The 22,770-nt window shown below is 38.7% G+C and overlaps 2 protein-coding genes, 1 long non-coding RNA gene and 1 pseudogene across 4 annotated transcripts in view; 3 read left to right on the top strand and 1 right to left on the bottom strand.

Annotated features, from left to right (window-relative positions):
• LOC111323592 (uncharacterized) overlaps positions 1 to 14,529 on the top strand; it is a 29,608-nt gene extending 15,079 nt beyond the window's left edge. Inside the window, exons 15-20 of the mRNA XM_088730770.1 lie at positions 10,375 to 10,452; positions 10,827 to 10,895; positions 11,409 to 11,483; positions 11,993 to 12,028; positions 12,873 to 12,938; positions 14,419 to 14,529. Coding sequence (XP_088586896.1) covers positions 10,375 to 10,452; positions 10,827 to 10,895; positions 11,409 to 11,483; positions 11,993 to 12,028; positions 12,873 to 12,919 — 305 coding nt within the window. The 3' untranslated portion in view covers positions 12,920 to 12,938; positions 14,419 to 14,529. The remainder of the gene's footprint in view (positions 1 to 10,374; positions 10,453 to 10,826; positions 10,896 to 11,408; positions 11,484 to 11,992; positions 12,029 to 12,872; positions 12,939 to 14,418) is intronic.
• Positions 1,171 to 2,600, bottom strand: LOC148725780 (uncharacterized). The gene is made up of 2 exons (XR_015990819.1): positions 2,464 to 2,600; positions 1,171 to 2,046 (listed from the first exon to the last, which is right to left on the bottom strand). It is a non-coding gene; the product is annotated as an uncharacterized LOC148725780 (long non-coding RNA).
• LOC148725779 (uncharacterized) lies at positions 2,812 to 6,564 on the top strand (annotated as a pseudogene). The gene is made up of 5 exons (XR_015990816.1): positions 2,812 to 3,086; positions 3,587 to 3,657; positions 4,164 to 4,270; positions 4,945 to 5,053; positions 5,585 to 6,564. The product of XR_015990816.1 is annotated as an uncharacterized LOC148725779 (transcript).
• Positions 14,530 to 18,441: 3,912 nt separating the features above from the next.
• LOC111322903 (semaphorin-5A-like) lies at positions 18,442 to 22,220 on the top strand. Its single transcript, XM_088731535.1, is given in 10 exon segments — positions 18,442 to 18,912; positions 18,914 to 18,952; positions 19,117 to 19,245; positions 19,247 to 19,271; positions 19,984 to 20,166; positions 20,246 to 20,427; positions 20,568 to 20,751; positions 20,893 to 21,075; positions 21,212 to 21,289; positions 22,090 to 22,220. Coding segments are annotated over 10 exon segments (1,605 nt in total).
• The last annotated feature ends 550 nt before the right edge of the window (positions 22,221 to 22,770 follow it).

Genomic DNA, 22,770 nt, shown 5'->3' with positions numbered 1-22,770 from the left:
CAGCTCTTACTTTTTTTTTGTCTTCCAGCTGATAAGGTGATGCGCAATTTTTCTGAGATAATTGATTTTTGACTGATATGATATAAACAATTAGTTCTCGTGGCCCCTCTCAAGTTAAGCTACAGTCACCATTCCGTTCTGCAAATGCCATAATTTTTTAATGTTGTTCAGTTAAAAAGCAGATACTCTCCAACCTGGCTTTATTCTTTTTGTATTCCTTTGACTTTGAATGTCAAGGGTGCCGGAGAAAAGTAAATCCCCGCTTGAACACAGACACAGTCCTCTGGTGGTTACAGCCGAGAACCGACTTGTCTAGCCTCCGGGTTTGAGACCTATTTAACGGCTCAGTGCTCGTATCAATCAATGAAAATAAAAAAATCATAAAACATAAAAATAAAAACGATACGGATACATCATTGCCGAGGTACCAGAGGGTAAGAACAAAGTATGGGCAATCTGCACTGCACCTCTCCTCGAGACGCGAAAATAGACAAGCACTGAGAGGAGCGCACGAAACTCTCCTCACAGCTGGGATCACCTTCTCTAGGCTGACTGCAGGAGGTTCGAATCCTCACAAGGGACACAGATTGCAATGGTTTTTCTTTCACTATCCTATAGATGATACCATTAGCTTTCTGTGATCCATCTTGTCTGCTGGGAATGAAATGTCTTCTTCTGAAACACTATCCTCAAGCTGAAAAAGAAGTGTGCTTGAACTAAATTTGCAATAGCTATAAACTGAAGCTAAACTCAAGTATTTGTTCCTGACAAAATTCCATGCAAGTGTGACGTAAATTTGACATTTGCTTTACATTTACCTTGCTCATTGAGCAAAGCTGTTCATTTGCTATAAATTTGCATTGGGATCTAACAAAAAAAGAAATAAAAACCCTTATTTAGTGGCCATTTGCCAGTTCCCTGAGGGTGGCCCATTTACTGGGTTCAACTGTATTCAGAATAAAATTTAATGTAAATGAAACTGGAATTAAATGTCATTGATCTATTTACCTTTGCTAGAAATCCGAGGGAAATAATAATTCAGGCCACAGGCCTGCCAATCATCCACTTAGAGGCTGATTACATGAGTCAGGCTGGCCTGCCCACATAATGCCATCCTAGCAAAGAGTGAACTCGGCTCATGTAATCCACCCTTACTAAAACAACTAATCGGACAAACAAAAGTGGCAGGCCTCTGCCTACCACAGACATAACATTTTATTTTCATAAACACTGTGAACATATATTGCACAAAACTAACAAATTATTTTGACTTCGGCCGAACAAATTGTCTACAATATAAATAATGTGTTCTATAGCTCATGCCTCCAAAAATCAAGTCACAATAAATCCTAAGAAACTGTCATTTACAATTAAACTGAATAAATAGCTTTATTAATCAAAAGCATTGGTATGCAATTAAAGAATGGGTAAAAGAAAGACTTCTGTCACTTGAAAGCACTGACTTACAAGATGTGCCACTTTTTCACCTGCCAACTTACAAAATGCCATCGAGAAAGCTTTCTACACCCATGTTACTGTCACAATAAATGGGAATTTCAGAGAAATAATTCAAACAATAAAAATGAATACGTAATAGTTTGTGTTTCCAGCACTCTATAAAGGCAACAAAAAATAACTGTCTGTATCAAGCATTACTATAATGAGGTTAGCACTTTTGGTTATTCTCTGTAGTTGGTCTTTTTCTTTCTTTTTTTTTTTTTTGTATATGTATTGTGAAATTTTTATTTTCATGGATCAGTGTAAATTTTGTTTCATATATACAAACAATGTTATTTGTGGAAATCTCCCTATGAAGCTGACAGACAGTATTGATTTTACAGAAATACATATTAATCTGTTGACTTCGTCCAAAGCTTCAATTCATACAGGGTGACAATTTTACATACACATTGGCAGTACAACAAAAGCACTGACTGACAAGATGTGCCATCTCATCATCTGCCAACCTATGATGTGCCATCGAGAAAGCTTTCAGTGCCCTTGTGGGAAAAAGTCTTGGCAGGAAAAGAGCAGATTCCTCACTCCCTGAAAAAAAAAAAAATACAGAACCTAAGAAACAGTGAACAGCTTCAAATATTTAAGCTAATAGCGCTATCTACTGCGAGGATCGTGCATCATACGTATCTAATACCGCAGTTCAAAATATATTAACTTCATATATTTCATTGTATCTGATTTATCACTTTCACGGGTTTATTACGAATCGACTTAACGGCCTGCTCCCAGTTGGCTTGTTAGCTCAATTGGTAGAGCGCTGCACTAGTATCGCAGAGGTCAGTGGTTCGAGTCCCGTACAGGCCTCATTTTTTCAGGTGTGATTTTCGCTATTGCTTAAATTAGCGCTATCTACTGCGAGGATCGTGCATCATACGTAAATTTCCTTTGTTACAAGATATCCTTGACCTACACACGGCTAGATTTTCAGATATATTTTTAACTAACCCTTTTGAAACTTTGGTATCGGTATGAAGCTGTTTACTTGAACAAGTAAAGTTCGAACGTGTAGTTCGTGTTTTCCCGCCTTTCTGTTTCCTTGCTTCCAATTACACTCGAGTCTTCATTTGTACTGGCCAGCGTTAGCTAGGCACAGTACGATAAACATCACAACGAGGCAATATGTCAACAGGAGGTCGTTGTTTGGTTTTAGAAATATTAATTCGCGCGCTTTTTTGAACCTCAATATTCCGTTTGACTACTTTGTTAACCAAGCATCACAAAGCATCCGAGAGAAGCACTTGTAGTGTGGTTATTTTACCGTTAATTCGTAGTTAAAGCAAGTAAGAAAAGAATATGGCGGAAAGACGATTGCACGATCAAAACCATGATGTGGTTCCAGCGGCGAAAAAAGGAATAAAGTGTCCGACGATTGCATTGTGCTGCTGGAGGAGTTGATCCGGAGCAATCACGCTCTGGCGAGCGAAAATGTAAAGCTTCGGCAGCAGCAAGAGCGCAGCAACAAGGAAAACTCTGAAGCGCTTCAGCGGATCGAGGGCCGTCTTCAAACTGTTGATAATAATGCAGCCAACGTCCGTCGGCGCCAAAAGAGAAGACAAAGGCGAACGACGGTAGTAGTTCCACCGGCTTGTCGATTGAGTAAAAAAACATAACTGATAAGCATGAATAATGTGATATGTGTTCATAATTTGCTTGAATCAGTTCTGTTTCGTGGAAGATTTTCTTTTATGTTGAGTAGATGTTTGGCGCGCGAATTATATGCATAATTAACTTAATTATTTCGGCGGTAATCATTTGACATGATTAGATGTGGTTACATTTACTTGATAATCCTTTACCATAAACAGGTCTACCAGAAAAGTTTTTTTCCTCCCTTTTGTTTCAACGAGAATTATCTAGTATGAAAATTCATTTAATCATTTTTTCTCATGGACCCTTTTGACCTTGCCTGTTTTATTCACATAGATGGGTAAGGTTAATTTTTAATTGTGCTTGTGTCGATTGCTCTACATCATCTAGCCTTCAAACAACCAGGGTTTTTAAAAAGCGTGAGAGTAGAAATAGGACATACTTGACAAACCGATTGTTGAATTTTTTTTCATTCTTTTAGAGAACTGTGAGGAGAATGTACAAACTCCTTTTGAAAAAAGATGACTTTAGTGGTTTCTATCTTGACGAAGAGTGAGTAATATGTTTTTAGATTCAGAGATATTTTACTTTATCTTGATTGAGCGAGGAAATCCGAGTCTAAGCTGCTGCTTGAAATATTGAGATGTTATGTGAACACCTTATGGTGGTTACAGTCGAACCTCGATTATCCGGACTTTCGATTATCCGGACTTTTTCTCTGGTCCCGTTTTTTTCATGATTATTAATGAGCTTTGATCTTCCAAACTTTATGGGGTAAAAAAATTCAGAGATTATGTCTAAATTCAGGAAAAGTGCGTTTAAAACATTGCCTCCTCCGCTTTCAAAAGATCGAGCACTCGGAGAGTCATCGAAGCAGATTTTTGTCTTCATTTCTTTTGTTTACATTATTGTCTAATTAATATTCATATTTTCGATTATCCTGACTGATTACTAAGTCGCAACAGGTCCGGATAATAGAGGTTTGACTGTACTTTTGTCTTAGTGTTAATGTTGTTACTACAGAATACCAGGCTTACTTGTATTTGTTTTTGTCTTAGAATAAATTCTGACAGCAACAAGATCCTTTTTGAGCGGACAATAGAGCAGGCAATACATCAACAAGGAGGACCTGAAAAGTGTCCTTGGACAAAAGAAGTCATAGAAGGTAGCTACCAATAATCATAGCACATGCATTTCACTTTTACTGGGGTGTCATTACATTTTGTGGGTGAGCATAAGGATTTTGCACTCAAGCATATTGATGCATATCTCCTTTATAACAACTTGAGTTTTATTGAAGGCCTTGGCTTGAAAACATCCAGGCAAAATTTTGCTCAAAGTTGGTCGATTTGTCTATTGTCCAGCCCTTAATGATACCCCTGCTTTTAGTCTCTACCATCAATTCGTGTCTTTTACCACTTTCCCCTCAACATAAATGTCATCATAAAACTAGCATTCAAAAACACAGTTAGATACCCTGAAACCTCTAATGAGCACCTTTATTACATGGTCAAATTTAGGACTGGGGGGGGGGTGCATTTTATAGTTTTTCCTAACTTACATATTAACTTTCCCAAATGTTACAGAAATTTAAATATGTTGCAAACTGAAATTTTCAGGTTTATTTCTTGTCTCTAGATCTGAGACACTTCAGTGTGGATCCTCAAAAAAGCATACTTTACACCTTAGCAATGAATCACTAAGGACATACTAACTTGGCAGATATTCTAAGGTGGCCTGCCATAAATTATTATAAATTTGAACATTGTCATTAATTTATGTGGGAATCTTTTTACAATCAGCTTCTCATGGCATTTTCATAATCATTTCTTTAAACAGCTGCTTTACAAATATATTTCAAATATGTGTGAAAACACAGAAACTGAAGAGTGGTAACCACTATGAGGCTCATAAACAAAAAACCTGGAAGAGTGGTCTCCAAAGAGAGGTATTTATTGGCTAGGATACTATTTTGAACATTTTACTTTTCATATACCGTGCTGTTCACAAATGATGGGGTCCGACAGATGTTCAATGTTACCAGACTGAGTACACCCTCAAGTACACTTGATCAATGGGAGGGAAGCTATTTCCCATTGAATGTCTTTATTTTGGCACTTCAAAATTGGATGGCTTTGAATATAGACACATCTAAGGGACTATGTTCTTATTAGAGAAATTGTTAAATAAGTGAGGTATTCTGGTCTGTATCTAGAGCCTCCCAAGAAAATCTTTGTAAAATAAATTTGAAAAATATTAAAATGTGATGTGAGATAAATGATAGTTTGTATGCACCATTTGATGGAAAAAAAAAAAAGGACAAAGAGACCCTATATTATAACATGCTTAAGAATTCCATTCTTACAATGGGTACACACATATATATATATCAAGAGAAATTAGTGATTTGGATCATATTTTTCATTTGAAGTCCTATAACACCCTTCTCATGCCTGTTTAATTTTTTTATTTTTTTTAGAAGTTAATGAGACAAACTACAGCCCTGGAGCTGGTCAACTGGGCCAACCAGCATGAAAAGGGGAGAGCAGCAGAGGTTCTTGTCATGGAGGCAATGAGCAGTGAGGAAAGCTGCTACGAGGATGACAATGGAAATACCTCAAAAGTAACAAAATACTCTGTGCATCACCTTCAGTGGGAAAGTAGGAGAATGAAAAAAATTGAAAAGAAACTTGACAAGGCTTATAAGAAAAAGCTCACTTCAAGAGCTAAAGAGAGAATCCGTCCAGGGTTTATGGGCAACCTTTTCTGAGATGCCCACCTACTGAAAATTTTCCAGAGTGGGCAATAATACAGTGAGAAAATTGTTTTACTAATCAATGAAATCGAAAATGTACAAAATATCAAGCCAAGTCTAGAATGAGGTTATTTTGCATGCCTGCATGAGGCTTCTTTTTCATTGAATAATTATGGTCTCATCTAAAGTAAGTGATCGTGAATTCTTCAATGTTAATAAATTTCCTCCACATGAGATACTTTTTTATATATAGATGTACACATCATTTTTGTATATCAAAGTTTCAGCTGCATTTTAGAGTAAGAGAACTGTTTTCTATTACTTGTTTACTAAAAGAAATTAAGGTATATGATCATATTTAATAAGTATTACAGTTGTAATAATGTAGCAAATAACTGAGAGTTATTGCAAATTTAAGTCGATTAAGAAAATTTTTCTGAATTTTAGATTGATAGGTTGAACTTATATTTTTTATTGTTAGACAAGTATCATTTCAAATCACATTTCTTAGTAGCTGGATTTGAGAGTACAATTTGTGAATCAATATCTTTTTGTGTAGTTTGTTACTACAGCTAGTTATATAATTTGTGTATTTGTCATACTTTTATAGTGGTAAATATTCTATTACCTGCTTGACGAAGATTATATTATACATTGACAAAAGTGAAACAATTTTAATAAAGTATGTCAATCAGTAATTCAAACATTTGGACATCTCTTTTTTTAATTATTTATGGGGCTCGACTGGGATATCCTCAGCTTCATTGTAGGTTTATGTTATCTCAGGGGAACAAATGAGTTTTGAACGAAACTATTTCATCACTGCAATTTCAAACACTTTGTTATTACTTGAATGTGTGATGCTTCTTTTTCTATCAATTGTAAGGTTGCCCAAAATATCATAAGTTATTGGGATATAAATGAGGGTGTGATTAAGCAAATCAAAAGTCAGTTGAAAGTGAAACCTGCAGCCTTTAGAGGCGCTTAAAGGTCACTTAATGATGAATGTTAACAAAACTTGAAATTTAAGAGAATCAGAAAGTACAACTAAAGATGAATTACAACAAAACCTGTAACTTTAAGCAGTACTTAAAGGGAAACAAAAGATTGAAGAAACCTTTAAGATGCATTTACAAGTGGAAGTTTTGGTTGACTAAAGTTGACTTTACAAGAATTAAGAGGATTCCTAAATTCAATTAAATGGTCATTTAGGTTTGCTTTCATGTGATCTTAAAGTGTTCATGAAATGGTTATTTAGGTTTGCTTTCATGTGACCTTAAAGTGTTAACTAAATGGTTCATAAGGACACTTTAATTGACTTCGGAAAGTTCAATTAAAGATACATTTCAGAACTTTCGTATGTCACCTAAAGATGACTTAAATACTTCTAATGTTAACCTTTAAGTTACCTTTAAGGAAACTTAATTTAGTTATTTCATCCTGTGCTTGTTTTGACTATAGTAGTATCCCTATACTAAGCCTGTATGGCATAAACCACGCGGTCTGGGTCCAAGTAGTTCGGCCGAGTGGTTAATTTATTCATATTAGGGTTAGGGTTATGGGGGTTAGGGTTAGGGTTATTAGAGCTAGGGTTATTAGGGCTAGGGTTATTAGGGCTAGAGTTATTAGGGTTAGGGTTGTTAGGGTTAGGGTTATTAGGGTTAGGATTGTTAGGGTTAGGGTTATTAGGGTTAGGATTATGAGGGTTAGGGTTATTAGGGTTAAGGTTGTTAAGGGTTAGGGTTGATTAGGGTTAGGGTTGTTAGGGGTAGGGTTTTGCTAGGGTTAGGGTTAGTAGGGTTAGGCTTGTTGGGATTAGGGTTGTTAGGGTTAGGGTTTGTTAGGGTTAGGGTTGTTAGGGTTAGGGTTTGTTAGGGTTAGGGTTATTTAGGGTTTGGGTTGTTAGGGTTAGGGTTGTTAGGGCTAGGGTTTGTTAGGGTTAGGGTGGTTAGGGTAGTTAGGGTTAGGGTTTCTTGGGGTTAGGGTTTTTAGGGTTAGGGTTTGTTAGGTTTAGGGTTGTTAGGGTTAGGGTTTTTTTTAGGGTTAGTGTTGTTAGGGTTAGAGTTTTTTAGGGTTAGGGTTTTTAGGGTTAGGGTTTGTTAAGTTTAGGGTTTGGGTTTGTTAGGGTTAGGGTTGTTTAGGGTTAGGGTTATTGTTAGGGTTAGGGTTGTTAGGGTTAGGGTTGTTAGGATTAGGGTTGTTTAGGGTGAGGGTTAGGGTTGTTAGGGCTAGGGTTGTTAGGGTTAGGGTTGTTTAGGGTTAGGGTTGTTAGGGTTAGGGTTGTTAGGGTTAGGGTTGTTAGAGTTAGGGTTTGTTAGGGTTAGGGTTGTTAGGGTTATGGTTTGTGAGTGTTAGGGTTGTTAGGGTTAGGGTTTTTGAGGGTTAGGGTTAGGGTTGTTAGGGTTAGGGTTGTCAGGGTTAGGGTTGTCAGGGTTAGGGTTGTTGGGGTTAGGGTTGTTAGGGTTAGGGTTTGTTAGGGTTAGGGTTGTTAGGGTTATGGTTTGTTAGTTTTAGGGTTGTTAGGGTTAGGGTCTTTAGGGTTAGGGTTGTTTAGGGTTAGGGTTGTTAGGGTTAGGGTTGTTAGGGTTAGGGTTGTTTAGGGTTAGGGTTGTTTGGGTTATGGTTTGTTAGTGTTAGGGTTGTTAGGGTTAGGGTTGTTAGGGTTAGGGTTGTGTAGGGTTAGGGTTGTTAGGGTTAGGGTTTTTAGGGTTAGGGTTGTTAGGGTTATGGTTTTTTAGGATTAGGGTTGTTAGGGTTATGGTTTGTTAGTGTTAGGGTTGTTAGGGTTAGGGTTGTTAGGGTTATGGTTTGTTAGTGTTAGGGTTGTTAGGGTTAGGGTTGTTAGGGTTAGGGTTTGTTAGGGTTAGGGTTGTTAGGGTTAGGGTTTGTTAGGGTTAGGGTTGTTAGGGTTATGGTTTGTTAGTGTTAGGGTTGTTAGGGTTAGGGTTGTTAGGGTTAGGGTTTGTTAGTGTTAGGGTTTTTAGGGTTAGGGTTGTTAGGGTTAGGGTTTGTTAGGGTTAGGGTTGTTAGGGTTAGGGTTTGTTAGGGTTAGGGTTGTTAGGGTTATGGTTTGTTAGTGTTAGGGTTGTTGGGGTTAGGGTTGTTAGGGTTATGGTTTGTTAGTGTTAGGGTTGTTAGGGTTAGGGTTGTTAGGGTTAGGGTTTGTTAGGGTGAGGATTGTTAGGGTTAGGGTTTGTTAGGGTTAGGGTTGTTAGGGTTATGGTTTGTTAGGGTTAGGGTTGTTAGGGTTAGGGTTTGTTAGGGTTAGGGTTGTTTGGGTTAGGGTTTGTTAGGGTTAGGGTTGTTAGGGTTATGGTTTGTTAGTGTTAGGGTTGTTAGGGTTAGGGTTTTTAGGGTTAGGGTTGTTAGTGTCAGGTTTTTTTGGGTTAGGGGTAGCGTTAGGATTTTTAAAACTTAACGGTTTTGTGAAATTAATGGGAAGAAAAGAATCCAAGAGGGCGGAGGGATTAACTCTAAGATTGGCAAATGGTTTAGTTTTTGAGAGCGCGGTATTTGAGTGTTAAATAGGTAACATAAGCTAGAAAAGCTTTCATCATGTGTATGTAGAATTGATTGAAAGTAGAATGTTCTCCCACGTTTGGATTATAGGTTTGAGTTTCGTCAATGTATTGAACAGGTACACTTGTTTGTATTTTGTTTAAAAATTGAGTTTCGTTTAAAACGCAAGTTTGGTAAACAAGAATAGACACGCACTTATTTTCAATTTCTTCGCTCTAAAGTCCTTGTTTGACAACGTGTAACCTATGTTACCTATTTACAACTCAAATACCGCGCAGTGTGAATAAATAAACCATATGGAAATGTTTGAGTTAATCCCTCCGCCATCTTGGATTCTTTTGTTCCCATTTTCTTAAGAAAACCGTTAATAACAAAGAAAACCGTTATTAACAAAGCGCGAGGGCCGTACTGGGAGAATAGCGGCCCAAGGTCTTGACAGTACGGTTCGAGTGCAGCGAGGTCCGTAAAAAAAAGAGCGAGGGCCGATATTCCTCCAGTACGGTCCCGAGCAAGCTTGAGATTTATTACAAGACTGAAGTTCAAAGGGACACAAGTGCGGTATCATTCGGGACCATTCGGGACAGTGCCCGGTCCAATACTGAGAGAATATTGACCGACAATAGAGCATTTTGATTGGTTGATTTTAGTTATCGGCCCTCTGACTGCCCGAATCGTGTAATAAATGTATTTATTGGGTTAAGCTGATTGGTCTGAACAGGGGGAATGTAGCATGACCTGCTTTTGGAAGGGGAGTTAAGGCACAAAAACGGACATATACCGATTCCCCGCCATCTTATGGTAGGCCAACATGTGTTGAGCAAAAACTGGGACCTGCACAGGATCAAGAGTTGATATGAGATGCGGTAGAGTTAAGGTTATCCCTTCGAGTGATAATTCTTTTTAACTTTTGAATCTTATTTATTATATCGAGAGGGTTTCTTAGAAGCAGGCTCATGATTCTCAACGTTTTGTTTCTCTTACTTGCAATCTTACAGAATGTCAGGATTCCCGCGACGCCTCTTATTGTCAGTCTAAGGTCAGGTGGCCAGGCTGCCGCAATAGTTATGTGAAAGGTAAGCAGTGTGACTCTTATTGAGTCACCCACCTTATTAGGGTTTTATTGCTTATTGCAGTTTCGTTTTCTCGATTGAAGTTTAGGAATGAAACTGACTAACATTTTCGAGTGTCACTTCATTCTAAGTTATTGTTCGTCTAGGCCAGAGGTAAAGATTAAATTCGTAAAACCTCTTGCATGTTTTTGGGAATCTTTGAAAGGTCTTGTTAGAATTTGAAAAAAGGTAACGTCCCGCGAGGCTGATGGCGAAAAAATAGTTTACAATCAGGTGTTTGAGACCTTTGTGTGTTTGTCTCACTTGTTTTTTAACAATACCCCATAATGTAAAGTGTACATGCTGTCACTGTAGTTTCATTCCTCTTCATTCTTCAGTTGCGTGCAGGAAAAGTTGTGGCCAATGCAGTGGTGGAGGAGGAGGAGAAGGAGGAGGAGGCGCAGGAGGTAGTCTTGTCACATCAGTCAATCGTTCAACAGCATATACATACATACATACGTTACTTGACCACTCCCCATAGGGGCTTTTCAGGGCTAATTCCCACCCATCCCACCCCAGGGGAGGACTTCCACTACACAGTAATCTCGGACTAAGCAGTCATCCCTTTGATCTTAAGCTAGCTTGATCAACAAGGCATCAGATCACATGACGCATTTGGTGGTTATACTGATTGGTCTGAATAGGGGCCGGGGAACGTAGCATGACCTGTGAGGGGAGGAGTTTAGGCACAAAAACAGACATGTACCAATCCCCCGCCATCTAGTGCTAGGCCAATATGTGTTGAGCAAAAACTGGGACCCGCACAGGATCATAAGAGTTGATATGGGATGCGGTAGAGTCAAGGTTATCCCTTCGAGTGATAATTTTCCTAAGCCTTTGTATTCAATATATCGAGAGGCTTTCCTAGAAGCAGGTTCGTTATTCTCAACGTTTTGGTTCTCTTATTTGCAATCATACAGAATGTCAGGATTCTGACGCCTCTTACTGTTGGTCTAAGGTCAGGTGGCCAGGCTGCCGCAATTATTTTGTGAGAGGTAAGCAGCGCGATTATTATTGCGTCATCCACATTATTAGGGACTGATTGCTTAGTGGAGTGAGTTTATGAGTAGCCTAGCCATGCGTTTCAGCTGCAAAAGGCCGTATGCGGTTGCTTAGACCTCTGCAATTTTGCTAAGGCTTTAGTCGGTCTCATATCCTACTGAAATCTTATTGACTTGTAGCAAAGAAAAAACTCATTTTATTGCATACTCCAGGAAAGAAACCCGTTTAGGGCCTGAGATATGCGCCTGGCTGGATAAAAAAAGAGTTTGTTAAAGTACGCTATATGGGCTATCTGAATCTCATTTTTCCATTCATGCAACAAATAAGTGTTACAATAACAAATATTCCCTTTTCCAAAAAAAATTCGTTGGATGTTAATCGTTATCCATATTTTGATCAACATCTCAATCAAGTTCACTTTATTCGTCTAATTTGATAATGAACATAATCATAATCTCTTATTTTAAAAATTGATCAGTTACTTAACCATTTATCTTTTTAGTCAAATGCAAGCGGAGCTGTCGAGTTTGCAGCGGAGGTAAATATCCTTTACTCACTTTTACATGTAAAATCCTATGGTTTTATGATTTTCATTAAGAAGTAAAGATCACCCTGCTTTAAAAAAATGTTCATTTAATCCCAATAGCCCATTTCTGAATTTTCAAAACTTGGCCTCATTTTCAAAACGAGTCCTGGTGCTCATCCTTTCATATGATAATAAGTTTTCATTCACATGAAAATTAAACTCATTTTCACGAGAATGGTTGAGCACCAGGCCTCGTTGTGAAAATGAGGCCAAGGGTAATTCGGAAATGGGCTATTCATAAATCAATCAATGTATTGATGTCAAACTGTGGGAGGGGAATGTCATTCTCTCTCTCTCTTCTTCAATGTCCAGCTCTCTTGCTCTTCGTTAGATATTTCTTAAGGTTTAAAAGCCCTAACTGATGACTACCATCTATTAATTTCTCCTTACAATAACACCGTTAAGTGAAGCGTTCAGGTCATATGAGAATAAAGGAGCTAACTAAAGAGATTCTTGAACGTTTGACAAATTCTCCTTCTTAATACCACAAAAATAGTGTTCAGAAAAATTTGGAGAATATGCACGCCTCCTGATGTAATGTTGCTAATGGTTAAACTATCATGGAAATGTAAAGGGATGTGAGCAGCTACGTACCTAGATCATATACTTATAATGAATTTATTATAAATTTATTACCTAACTATGATTTTGTATGTTTTTCCTTTCGGTTAAATACCTTCTTAAGTTCGTGTAAAATTTCTCATAGGTGCAAATAAAATTAAAAGATAAAAAAAAATAGACATCATTGTGTTATCCAGCATAATTCATAAACAGAATCATTCTTCCTTTTCTTCAGGTAGTGGAGGTGGTGGTGGCCACCGCCCTGGCTGGGGACGTCGATAAAACGTGGCACCAAGATTAGGTGATTACACAGTGTTTTTGTAATCACACTGACCTGTAGCCACTGAGGGGTTCTTCCCTCAGATCCCATCACATTCACATGCAAATGGTTAAATCTTCGATTCCCATCGGTTCCTCGCTTTTGAGCTGGTCGCAAAATACAACTATTTAAACGATCATGGGTGTCTAATGACAGCTTTAGTTTTTCTTTTTCTACTTATATCACTATTAAACTTCTGCAGTAAATGGTTTGAACCCGGGGGTAACATGTGAAGGTGTAGTCTGATCGTCCGGGTGAGTGTAGTCCTGAGAAGGACTGTTGTCGGTGGCAGTGACTGACGTTTCGACAACCTGTGCGGAAGTCATCATCAGAGTCAAGTGAATGATTGTTGTCAGTAGAATGTTCTTATTCCAGTTCGTGTGAAATGATCGGTTGGTTTTGCCGTGATGTTATTGGCTGTAAGACTCAAGTGACGTAAGTCGTTCGTGATTGGTCTGTTTCGGTCTGTCGGTAAAGCTAGGTTGTTCTTTTTCGGTCGTTTGTGATGTTTATGTCGTGAATGAGTCGTTTGTATGGGGCGGGTAGTTGTTGACATCTGTTTAGGGGAGTCTGTTCTAAGTTAGTAAACCAGCTTTCCAGAGTCAGTCGTTGAAAATAGTCAGTGCTGTAGGTTAGGCATTGCGCAGAGTCCCAGTCAATGTTGTGGTTGGTAAGTCGATGGTGTTCAGCAATGTGATTGCTGACATCACCTTTCCTCGTCGCCCGTCTGTGTTCAGTCAGTCTTGTTGTGAGGTTTCTGCCAGTCTCACCGATGTAGGAGGCTTGGCAGTCGGAACAACTGATCTTATAAATCGTTCCCTGTCTGTTCCTTGGTTCGTCTTTGTCTTTAACGTTGGTTAGTAACTGACGTAGTGTGGTGATGGGTTTGTGGGCGACGCGGATTTATAAGATCAATTGTTCCGACTGCCAAGCCTCCTACATCGGTGAGACTGGCAGAAACCTCACAACAAGACTGACTGAACACAGACGGGCGACGAGGAAAGGTGATGTCAGCAATCACATTGCTGAACACCATCGACTTAGAACAGACTCCCCTAAACAGATGTCAACAACTACCCGCCCCATACAAACGACTCATTCACGACATAAACATCACAGACGACCGAAAAAGAACAACCTAGCTTTACCGACAGACCGAAACAGACCAATCACGAACGACTTACGTCACTTGAGTCTTACAGCCAATAACATCACGGCAAAACCAACCGATCATTTCACACGAACTGGAATAAGAACATTCTACTGACAACAATCATTCACTTGACTCTGATGATGACTTCCGCACAGGTTGTCGAAACGTCAGTCACTGCCACCGACAACAGTCCTTCTCAGGACTACACTCACCCGGACGATCAGACTACACCTTCACATATTAAACTTCTGCTAAAAATGTTGAGCAAAAATTTGTGACTCTATTTATTTATATTCTTTTTACTTTTAGATTTCTGGTTTTCCGATAATTATCATGCGAGCCGGAAAACGGAAAACGAAGAGAATAGGAGATACGTCATGGCTATTGTAGGCAGGGATAGAAATAAATATTGAAATTGAGCGTCCTGTCTTAAGTCTCTGTATGTTCACCATTTAAGCTATGGGCCTAATTTTCGTGAATATAAACGTATGTATAAAAATGAAAGGGGCATTGCAAATTTATTTTTATCTTTTGATAACGTTAACAATAACTATGTATGTTGTCGAAGTATCAACATACATGCCTAAACGTGCGTCTCATCGTCACCTGATCTGTAATTGTTCACAAATTAACGCAAAACATTTTCAAAGAGCAAATCCTTGAAACCAAAACTTCTTAAAGGTACCACTCTCCTCAGTTATGAGTATTTTCCTTAACAATCGCTAACTTATAAGTTTTAGAATTCCTTGAAATTGCGAACCCCTCTTAGCCCGCCATAAAATTTACATTTTAAGTTTTCCCCTTTTTGTGACTCTCTGATATGAAACTAAGCCTTTAATCCTACATTAAATGAATGTAACTTTCCTCTCAAGCTACAATATAACAACCTTACTATGATTTCAGCGGGAATTTCGATTGAGCGGTGTTTTTTTAGAGTGATCATCAAATTTTGCTCTTGCGTTGTAAGAAGAGCAATCCTCAAGGTCGATTGAGTGACGTAAAACCCACATACTCCACGGTAGTCATAGTGGCTCGCCCAAGTCAAGATAAACACATATGTAGACGGCTCCAATCGCTAATAAGTCACTAGAGACAAAGTCAGATGGAGTCTGATTGTTGGAGATTCGTTGTTGAATCACATTATTGAATAAAATCTCGCATTCTGATTGGTTAACGACGCGAGGTATTTAGCGTGGAATTGCGGGTTAAAAGCAAGGCTAAGTGGTATTGTTTTGCATCTACGTATACATAACAACTATAAGTAAAACTGTTTTCTTTTTTTCTTGTTTTTATTCAATTATGCGACTCAAGGAAAATCCATTACTCGACTCGTGAATTCCGCTTTAAATTACACTTGCAAAAACTGATATTGCACTCATCGATTCGCGGTTCGTGCGATACCGGTTTTCGCGTGCAATTTAACGCGGAAGTCCCTCGTCAAGTAATAAATTTTCCTATGGTATTCAACACACCAAAAAGAAGCTCATAGAATGACATCCATTCGTGCCACTGAACTGCTGCATGCTTCAAACTGGAGATGAATGGATGACCTGCCAAAATTCTGAAAAAAATTAAGGAACTTGATGTAATTGTTATTTATTACACGACTCGGGCAGTCAGAGGGCCAATAACTAAAATTAACCAGTCAAAATGCTCTATTGCCGGTCAATATTCTCTCAGTATTGGGCCGGGCACTGTCCCGAATGGTTCCGAATGATACCGCACTTGTGTCCCTTTGAACTTCAGTCGTATAATAAGTCTCTTATTAACCAAGCTTGCTCGGGAGCGTACTGGGAGAATATCGGCCCTTGGTCTTTTTTGTACGGACCTCGCTGCGCTCGGTCCGTACTGTCAAGACCTCGAGCCGATATTCTCCCAGTACGGCCCTCGCGCTTGGTTAATAAGATATATTTAGGCAATTCGTTATCAGCGTTCATTTTGTACTGTTATCTTTCCAATAATCTTGATTCCTTGTTACATGAGGGATCTTTATACCTTCAATCCCGATTCCTTCTCTTTAAATACATTTCCAAAATGGTAATTTTGCTTTAACTAAAGATGTAAAAGTAAGACGCAATACAAATCCGCTCATTTGAATAACAGCAACTGGAAGAGTAGAAAATGTGCGTGTGTAATGTCTCTAATCATTCTATATTTTTTTTCTTTGGCGCTACCGTACTTTTCTTTAAAGATTTTGGTAGACATCTGCAGCATGTTAGCTCTAATTTTGTCCCCAAAAAACTGCTGATATGGCACGATATGTTAGAGCTCGTTGGAATGACAAAGAACCGCTAGAGCATGAATGAGATTACTATGACAGCTCTTTTTAAAAAATAACCGTGTTACTTCTTTCCGCTGACCTTCTTTTAATTTGTAGTAATGTACGATCAACCAAAATATAAAAGTCTGGAGGGTTTCAATAGCTTTTCAAAATCGACCTGACAAATTATTTTCACCAGAACGTGACAAACACGACAAACTGTTTTGTTAAATGTACTTTGGTCAGTTTCAAAACATGCATACTGAATCCAAAATAAGTTGCTATGAGAACGCATTTGTAAGTCACGCAAACTTCACTGCTCTTGCCTTTGTTACGTATACCTTCGTTTTTATAGAAAATTTTGTTTTCAAGAAATGAAAATATTGAATTTTTTCTCCTGAAAACTCACTCATACTGAGACGTTAATCTTTTGCACTTTTTAGTATGAACAGCAACAGCTCTATGTACTTATAGCGGCTCATTTTTAATTGAGTTGCAAATTCTACATTCACCATTACAAGGCTAGATAGTTAAAGCACATCACCTTAAACTGACACAAATGTTTTATTTGAACGTTGTATACTGAGGTTTGGTCAACAGTGGCAAGAATAATCCAGATCGAGGTCCATTGCATATATAATAATGCTGGCTAAGTTAAACTAACATTAAAGAAGCAGTTCTATGAGTTTGATAACTTTTTCTTTCCTCAAGTGAATGAAATACAGTTCAACTGTCAGTTATTTTCTCTGGCGACATCTGGAACGTGGCATTGCAGCCAGTAATTTTAAAAACAGCATCTCGTGGGATACCAAACATCACGTATCTTGATCACGTTCAACTTGATTTTTAAAAAACATATAATGAAAATTCGTTTTAAATCAATTTTAGTTGCGGTTAATACAAGCGGGAGACTAAATTTTTAATTCCTCTAAATATCCAAACACATTCTTCACTGGAAATGAAAGTTTCTAGGAAATTCGATAATCCTCATTCAAAACGAGGGTACCATTTCCGTGCCCAGTTAATTCATTGAATTCAGTTCTTATAAAGATCTCCACCGCCATCGGTCTCAGTTATTATTTAATACTCATATTGTACAGAAGAGTGGCCAGATCAGATTAAAAAGGGGACAAAATTACCTAGTCTGCTGTGGTGAGACGATTTTTCCTTACTTCAAAGAGGTATCCTAAAATCCCTATCCCACTTTATACAACACCGGAATGTATCATTCCATTTGAAATTCCGAGATTCGGTAACATGTACATCATATTTCCATCTTTGTTTCAGTTCAAACAGTTTACAGCCGAGGACAAGTCATGTTTGCCTCATAGTTCTTTACTTTGTTTTTGGTGCTTTATTCTTTACCCAAAGGTAATGTTGTGTGATAATTTATCATAATGTACTTAGAAAAATAGGTATGCAGTTCATACATAGTGTGTAACGCTCTTGAGATATTTCTGAGCTTTTTGAATCATTGTAGTAGTAATCAGCATAATTCATTGCCTTGAATTGTTGAGTTTTTGTGTAAAAGGGTGTGCCGTTTCAAAAATCCTAAATTTTACTTTCGAGTTGAATTGTTTCTTTGTTTCGTTTAGTAAATAAGAGTTGCCTTTGATGACGGATATATTTTAATTACACGACTCGTGATTGACATTAATTCCGTACAATGATTAAAAAGTATTAGCTTATTATGTTTTAAACCAGTTTTCAGAAGAATCAGTAAGAAAGAAGTCGATTTTTATATCTGTTCGCTTACCCGAATCTGCTAACCTGAAGTGAGAAACCTGTTTTTACGACCCGCCACAGAAGTAAGTTTCCAACCACGTTTTCTTGAATTTTGCTTCGAGATTAAGACTTAATTTGCGTTTTTCTGATTTCGAACTACAAATGTATTTCTCTTAGATCGAATAATTATTAAAGCTTGGACAATATTATACGGTTTGTGGTGGTCATCTGAGCTGACCAGTTACGAGTAAGGAAATATTCTTAATGTGGATGGATCGGAACTTAATTACCAACAGTAATCATTGAAAGAATGATTATAAACAAAGAAAACTGAGAACAGACGATTCATGAAGAACAGCACCTTTATCAAACCCGAATTATTATATCGTGCTTTTAAGAACCTGAAACGATTTGACCTTTTAGGGAGTTCATCGAGTTGTGAGGATTCTCTACTGGACATGTCTCTTGTAGTCGACCGAACCGCAAGCGTGGGAGGAGACAACTATGATACGATGTTAGACTCAATCAAGGAACTCATTAAAGAATATAACGTTGGAACCGACAAAACTCGTTTCTCCATCCTGACGTATGCTGGTAGACCAAAGATTCGCACGAGTTTCGACGACGCAAAGTATCAAAATAAAGAGGCTCTTGATAAATTTATTGACGAAATGAAAGCGAATGATCATCTAGGATCACCAACCCGGACTGACCGAGCACTGGAAATGGTCGCTGACGACGTTTTCAGTACGTCAAATGGAGATCGACCAGAATCTCCAAATATCATGATCATATTTACTGATGGGGGAACGCATAAGAAATTCCAAACCTTATGGTCACATTCTACCAAAACTTGAGGTGAGCAATGAGAAAAATATACAAATTGTCACAGTGCAATGATTCTAATACTGAATGGTCGAGAGGGTCCAGTTTTGAGCTGAAATTATGGTAAAATATAATTTTTCTTTCCACTGAAGCAATGTTTTTGTTAGATTACCGCCATTCTTTATCTTGCCTCATAGGCCAAGAGCATACATCGGATGGCTGTTGGAATTGGTAATAATATCAAATTTGAAGAACTTGTAACTATTGCCGGAGACAAGCACCGCGTGGTTAAAGCCCATAATTTTGATGACTTAAACAACCAGTTGAAAAAAAATTCGTAAAGCCACATGCTGTAAGTATTTTGTCTTGTGCATTATTAGTTTACCTGGCATTCTTAGTCATGAGAGTATTAAAATCAAACAAATTCATCAGTTTCTGGTTTTATTCGAACCTTGTGGTGGGGAAAGTCGTCATCATTCAAGAACCTACACCAACCTGTCGCCGAAAAATGAAGGAATAACTTGCATGAAACAAGACTCGGGTCTTGCTAAGGAATCTAAGGAATGTAACACATAAGACTGTCTTAAGCATGACCAAAAGTCAGTTTTTTCTTTTTTGGGTGGTTGAAATGCGTAGTATCAGCCTCCCTTCCTCTTTCCACATAAATTCGGTTTCCAGTTCAAAACAGGTCAGAGAATCTTCGTCTAGTCTAATCTTTAGCATAAAGGTATTATGCAGTAGTTTCCCTTGAGCCGAACTGGATGTTTAAACAGTCTGAATAGGTAAATATCAACGAGAAACATGAGACTTGCTTCAAGCGTTAACCTAGTGCTTCGAATAAATAGTGGCGAACCTGTGAAGGCAAATTGCAGCCCTGAATTATCTCAAGTCAAGTAACACTTGACATTTCGATTCATTGACAGGTGCCATAGAAATGTTTGGCTAAGAAAGTAATAATTAATATTAACATGGAGTGATAACTCAAATAGGCAGATACAAAACGTTCAACTAAGCTATTTCATTGCGAGCTAACATTGATTATAAAGATGAACTTTTACCTCTAGCTGTACCTGGTGGTTACACTGAATGGATTTCGTTGGGGGAGTGCAGCGTGACATGTGGTGGAGGAAGGCAGGCATGGTCGCGGACCTGTACTAATCCCCCGCCGTCTGGCAAAGGGCCAACATGTGTCGAGCAAGGCCTCGGACTTGCAACGGAAGAACGAGAGTGTAACATGCAAGAATGTGGTATGCACATTCAATAGTTTGATGCGGCGGGGGGGGGGGGGTTATTTACTCACATATCAAACTCTTCTTTTACCCTTAGCTGTACCCGGTGGTTATACTGAATGGACTGAGTGGGGGGAGTGCAGCGTGACATGTGGTGGAGGAAGGCAGATATGGTCGCGGACCTGTACAAATCCCCCGCCGTCTGGCAAAGGGCCAACATGTCTCCAGCAAGGCCTTGGACGTGCAATGGAAGAACGAGAGTGTAACATACCGGAATGTGGTATGCACTTCTTAGAGCAGGGGAGGGAGGGGAGAGAGATCTAGATCACTAGCATCTTCCACAGCTTTCATTTTGTTACTTTGCAATAATTTTGGTGGGAGGTAATTTATTCACATACCAAACTCTTCTTTTACCTCTGGCTGTGCCCGGTGGTTATACTGAATGGACTGAGTGGGGGGAGTGCAGTGTGACATGTGGTGAAGGAAGGCAGATATGGTCGCGGACTTGTACAAATCCCCCGCCGTCTGGCAAAGGGCCAACATGTGTCGAGCAAGGCCTTGGACGTGCAATGGAAGAACGAGAGTATAACATGCAAGAATGTGGTATGTACTTCTCAGAGGAGGAGGGGGAGGGAGAGAGGGGGGGTCACAAATACCTGTCACAGCTTTCACTTTGTTACTTTGCAATAGTTTAAGGGGGAGAGAGTAATTTACTCTCATATCAAACTCTACTATTACTCCTAGCTATACCTGGTGGTTATACGAATTGGTCTGATTGGAGAGAATGCAGTGTGACCTGTGGTGGAGGTGTTCAGACACGATACCGGACATGTACTAATCCCCCACCATCTGGTGGAGGGCTAGCATGTTCTGAGCAAAACCTGGGACCAGCCAAGGAAGGACAAGAATGTAACACTCAAGAGTGCGGTATGTTCTGTTTGAGGTTGTGGGTTGGAGGGAGGGAACTAGTCGCATTTTTCACAGCCATCACTATTTCACTGAGTGACAATTCAGGAGCTGTGCATTTCCAAGCGTATACTTTTTTTTCATTCTCAACCATTAGCCGAGTGCAAGGATACAATTTGGAAGTGTTCACTACTTGCTAACTCTGGGAGCTGCAAAGTTAACCCCTATGTGAAAGGTGAATACGGTATCCATTGTTGCTTCAGGAAGGGTATCAAATTGACAGATCGTTTTGATTCAGACATAAATTAGGTATCCTCTAAGCGGCTTGTGACAACCTAGCAGGCGATTTCTAAGTGTATTTTGTTGGAATTAGGAAATGTTCGTTGTCTGTATGAAACCTCGGTAGAAAAATGAATATCCTCATATTTACTTATCTCAGTGATACCTTTCCATGAACCTGACAGGGTTCATTTGCTTAAATCAGCCTTTATCACACTTCAAGAAGAGAATTGATAAACTACTCATTATATTATTTATTTATTCGTTTATGTTCATTTACTCATTCCCTGATTTATTTATCAATTAATTCATCTATATTTAGCGAATTGCAAGAAAAGCGGTAAATTGTGTGGTGGAGGCAAGGTATTTCCCACAATTCCTTTAAACAAAAGGATTTTTTCATTTTGCGTGTATTTTATGTCTTCTGTGATCTATACTGTAGTATTTGTAACACAGAGTAATTAATGGACACTACTAAGTCAATATAAAACCGCCATGTTGTATTCTGCACTCGTCCACATACTCAGAAGATCCCGGATCTAGTTACCAGTACCACAAATACTAAACTGAACTGTAAGCACAGCAGAAAGGAATTAAACTGTTTTACACCATGGAAAAAAGCTTTGTGGAGCTCACTTCCATTTGTTCGAAAAATCAAGAAATCGTCACTTCATCGTTTCGTATCGTGCTCATGTTTAATTTTTCAACTTTTGAATTGAGCTATAACTTTACTAACTGGAAATTAAATTCTTGCAGGTCCCTTTAAGCGCAATTATGTTCACGTAACAGTTATAGCAAGGAAAATGCAATACCGTTATCTGTCGTTGAGCGCGGCAGACCCCGCCTGTATTCAAATGCTAGGCATCCGTGAGATAACCTATCCATGAGCGAAGTTTGACAAAAGTCTGTTGTTGAGCTCCTTTTCTATGGAGTGACTTTTTCTATGAATGTCGACTAAAAAATGAAGAAGGGGAGGGAACCTCAATTGCTCGACGTCAGAACTTGCTCCTAAAGAAAGGAGTAAAAAACTAAGCCCGTCAATTCCCAACGGGAGAGGAATATGCCCGTTTGATTGCGTCATTGCTCGAACAACTGTACCAACGGCCATTATAGAACTTGACGCAAGGGTCAGTTTTTCAATTTTTGGCGTAAGAGATTAGCCAAAGCAGCAGACAAGTACGCCTATAATATTACACTTTTGATATTCTTAATCTACAGAAGGCAAGGATAGGTGGGGTAGGAGCTTTTTAAGATTTAGCTCCTGGATTTGCCTTTATAAAGCTGATTTGAGAGGTGACTGGTAGATCTAGTGTTAGATCATTTTAGAAAAGCAAATGACAAATTTCAGGTGTGAATCTGTCAGCCCCTAAGCGGTGTGTGAATCTTAAAACAGAAGTACCTTTGAAGGCGATATTCCATGAGGCGATCATTCCACGT

This window comes from Stylophora pistillata, chromosome 8, assembly GCF_964205215.1.
Source record: "Stylophora pistillata chromosome 8, jaStyPist1.2, whole genome shotgun sequence".
NCBI classification, from domain to species: domain Eukaryota; kingdom Metazoa; phylum Cnidaria; class Anthozoa; order Scleractinia; family Pocilloporidae; genus Stylophora; species Stylophora pistillata.
Note: the sequence above shows the minus strand (reverse complement) of the source record. Positions and strands in the feature narration are given on the sequence as shown.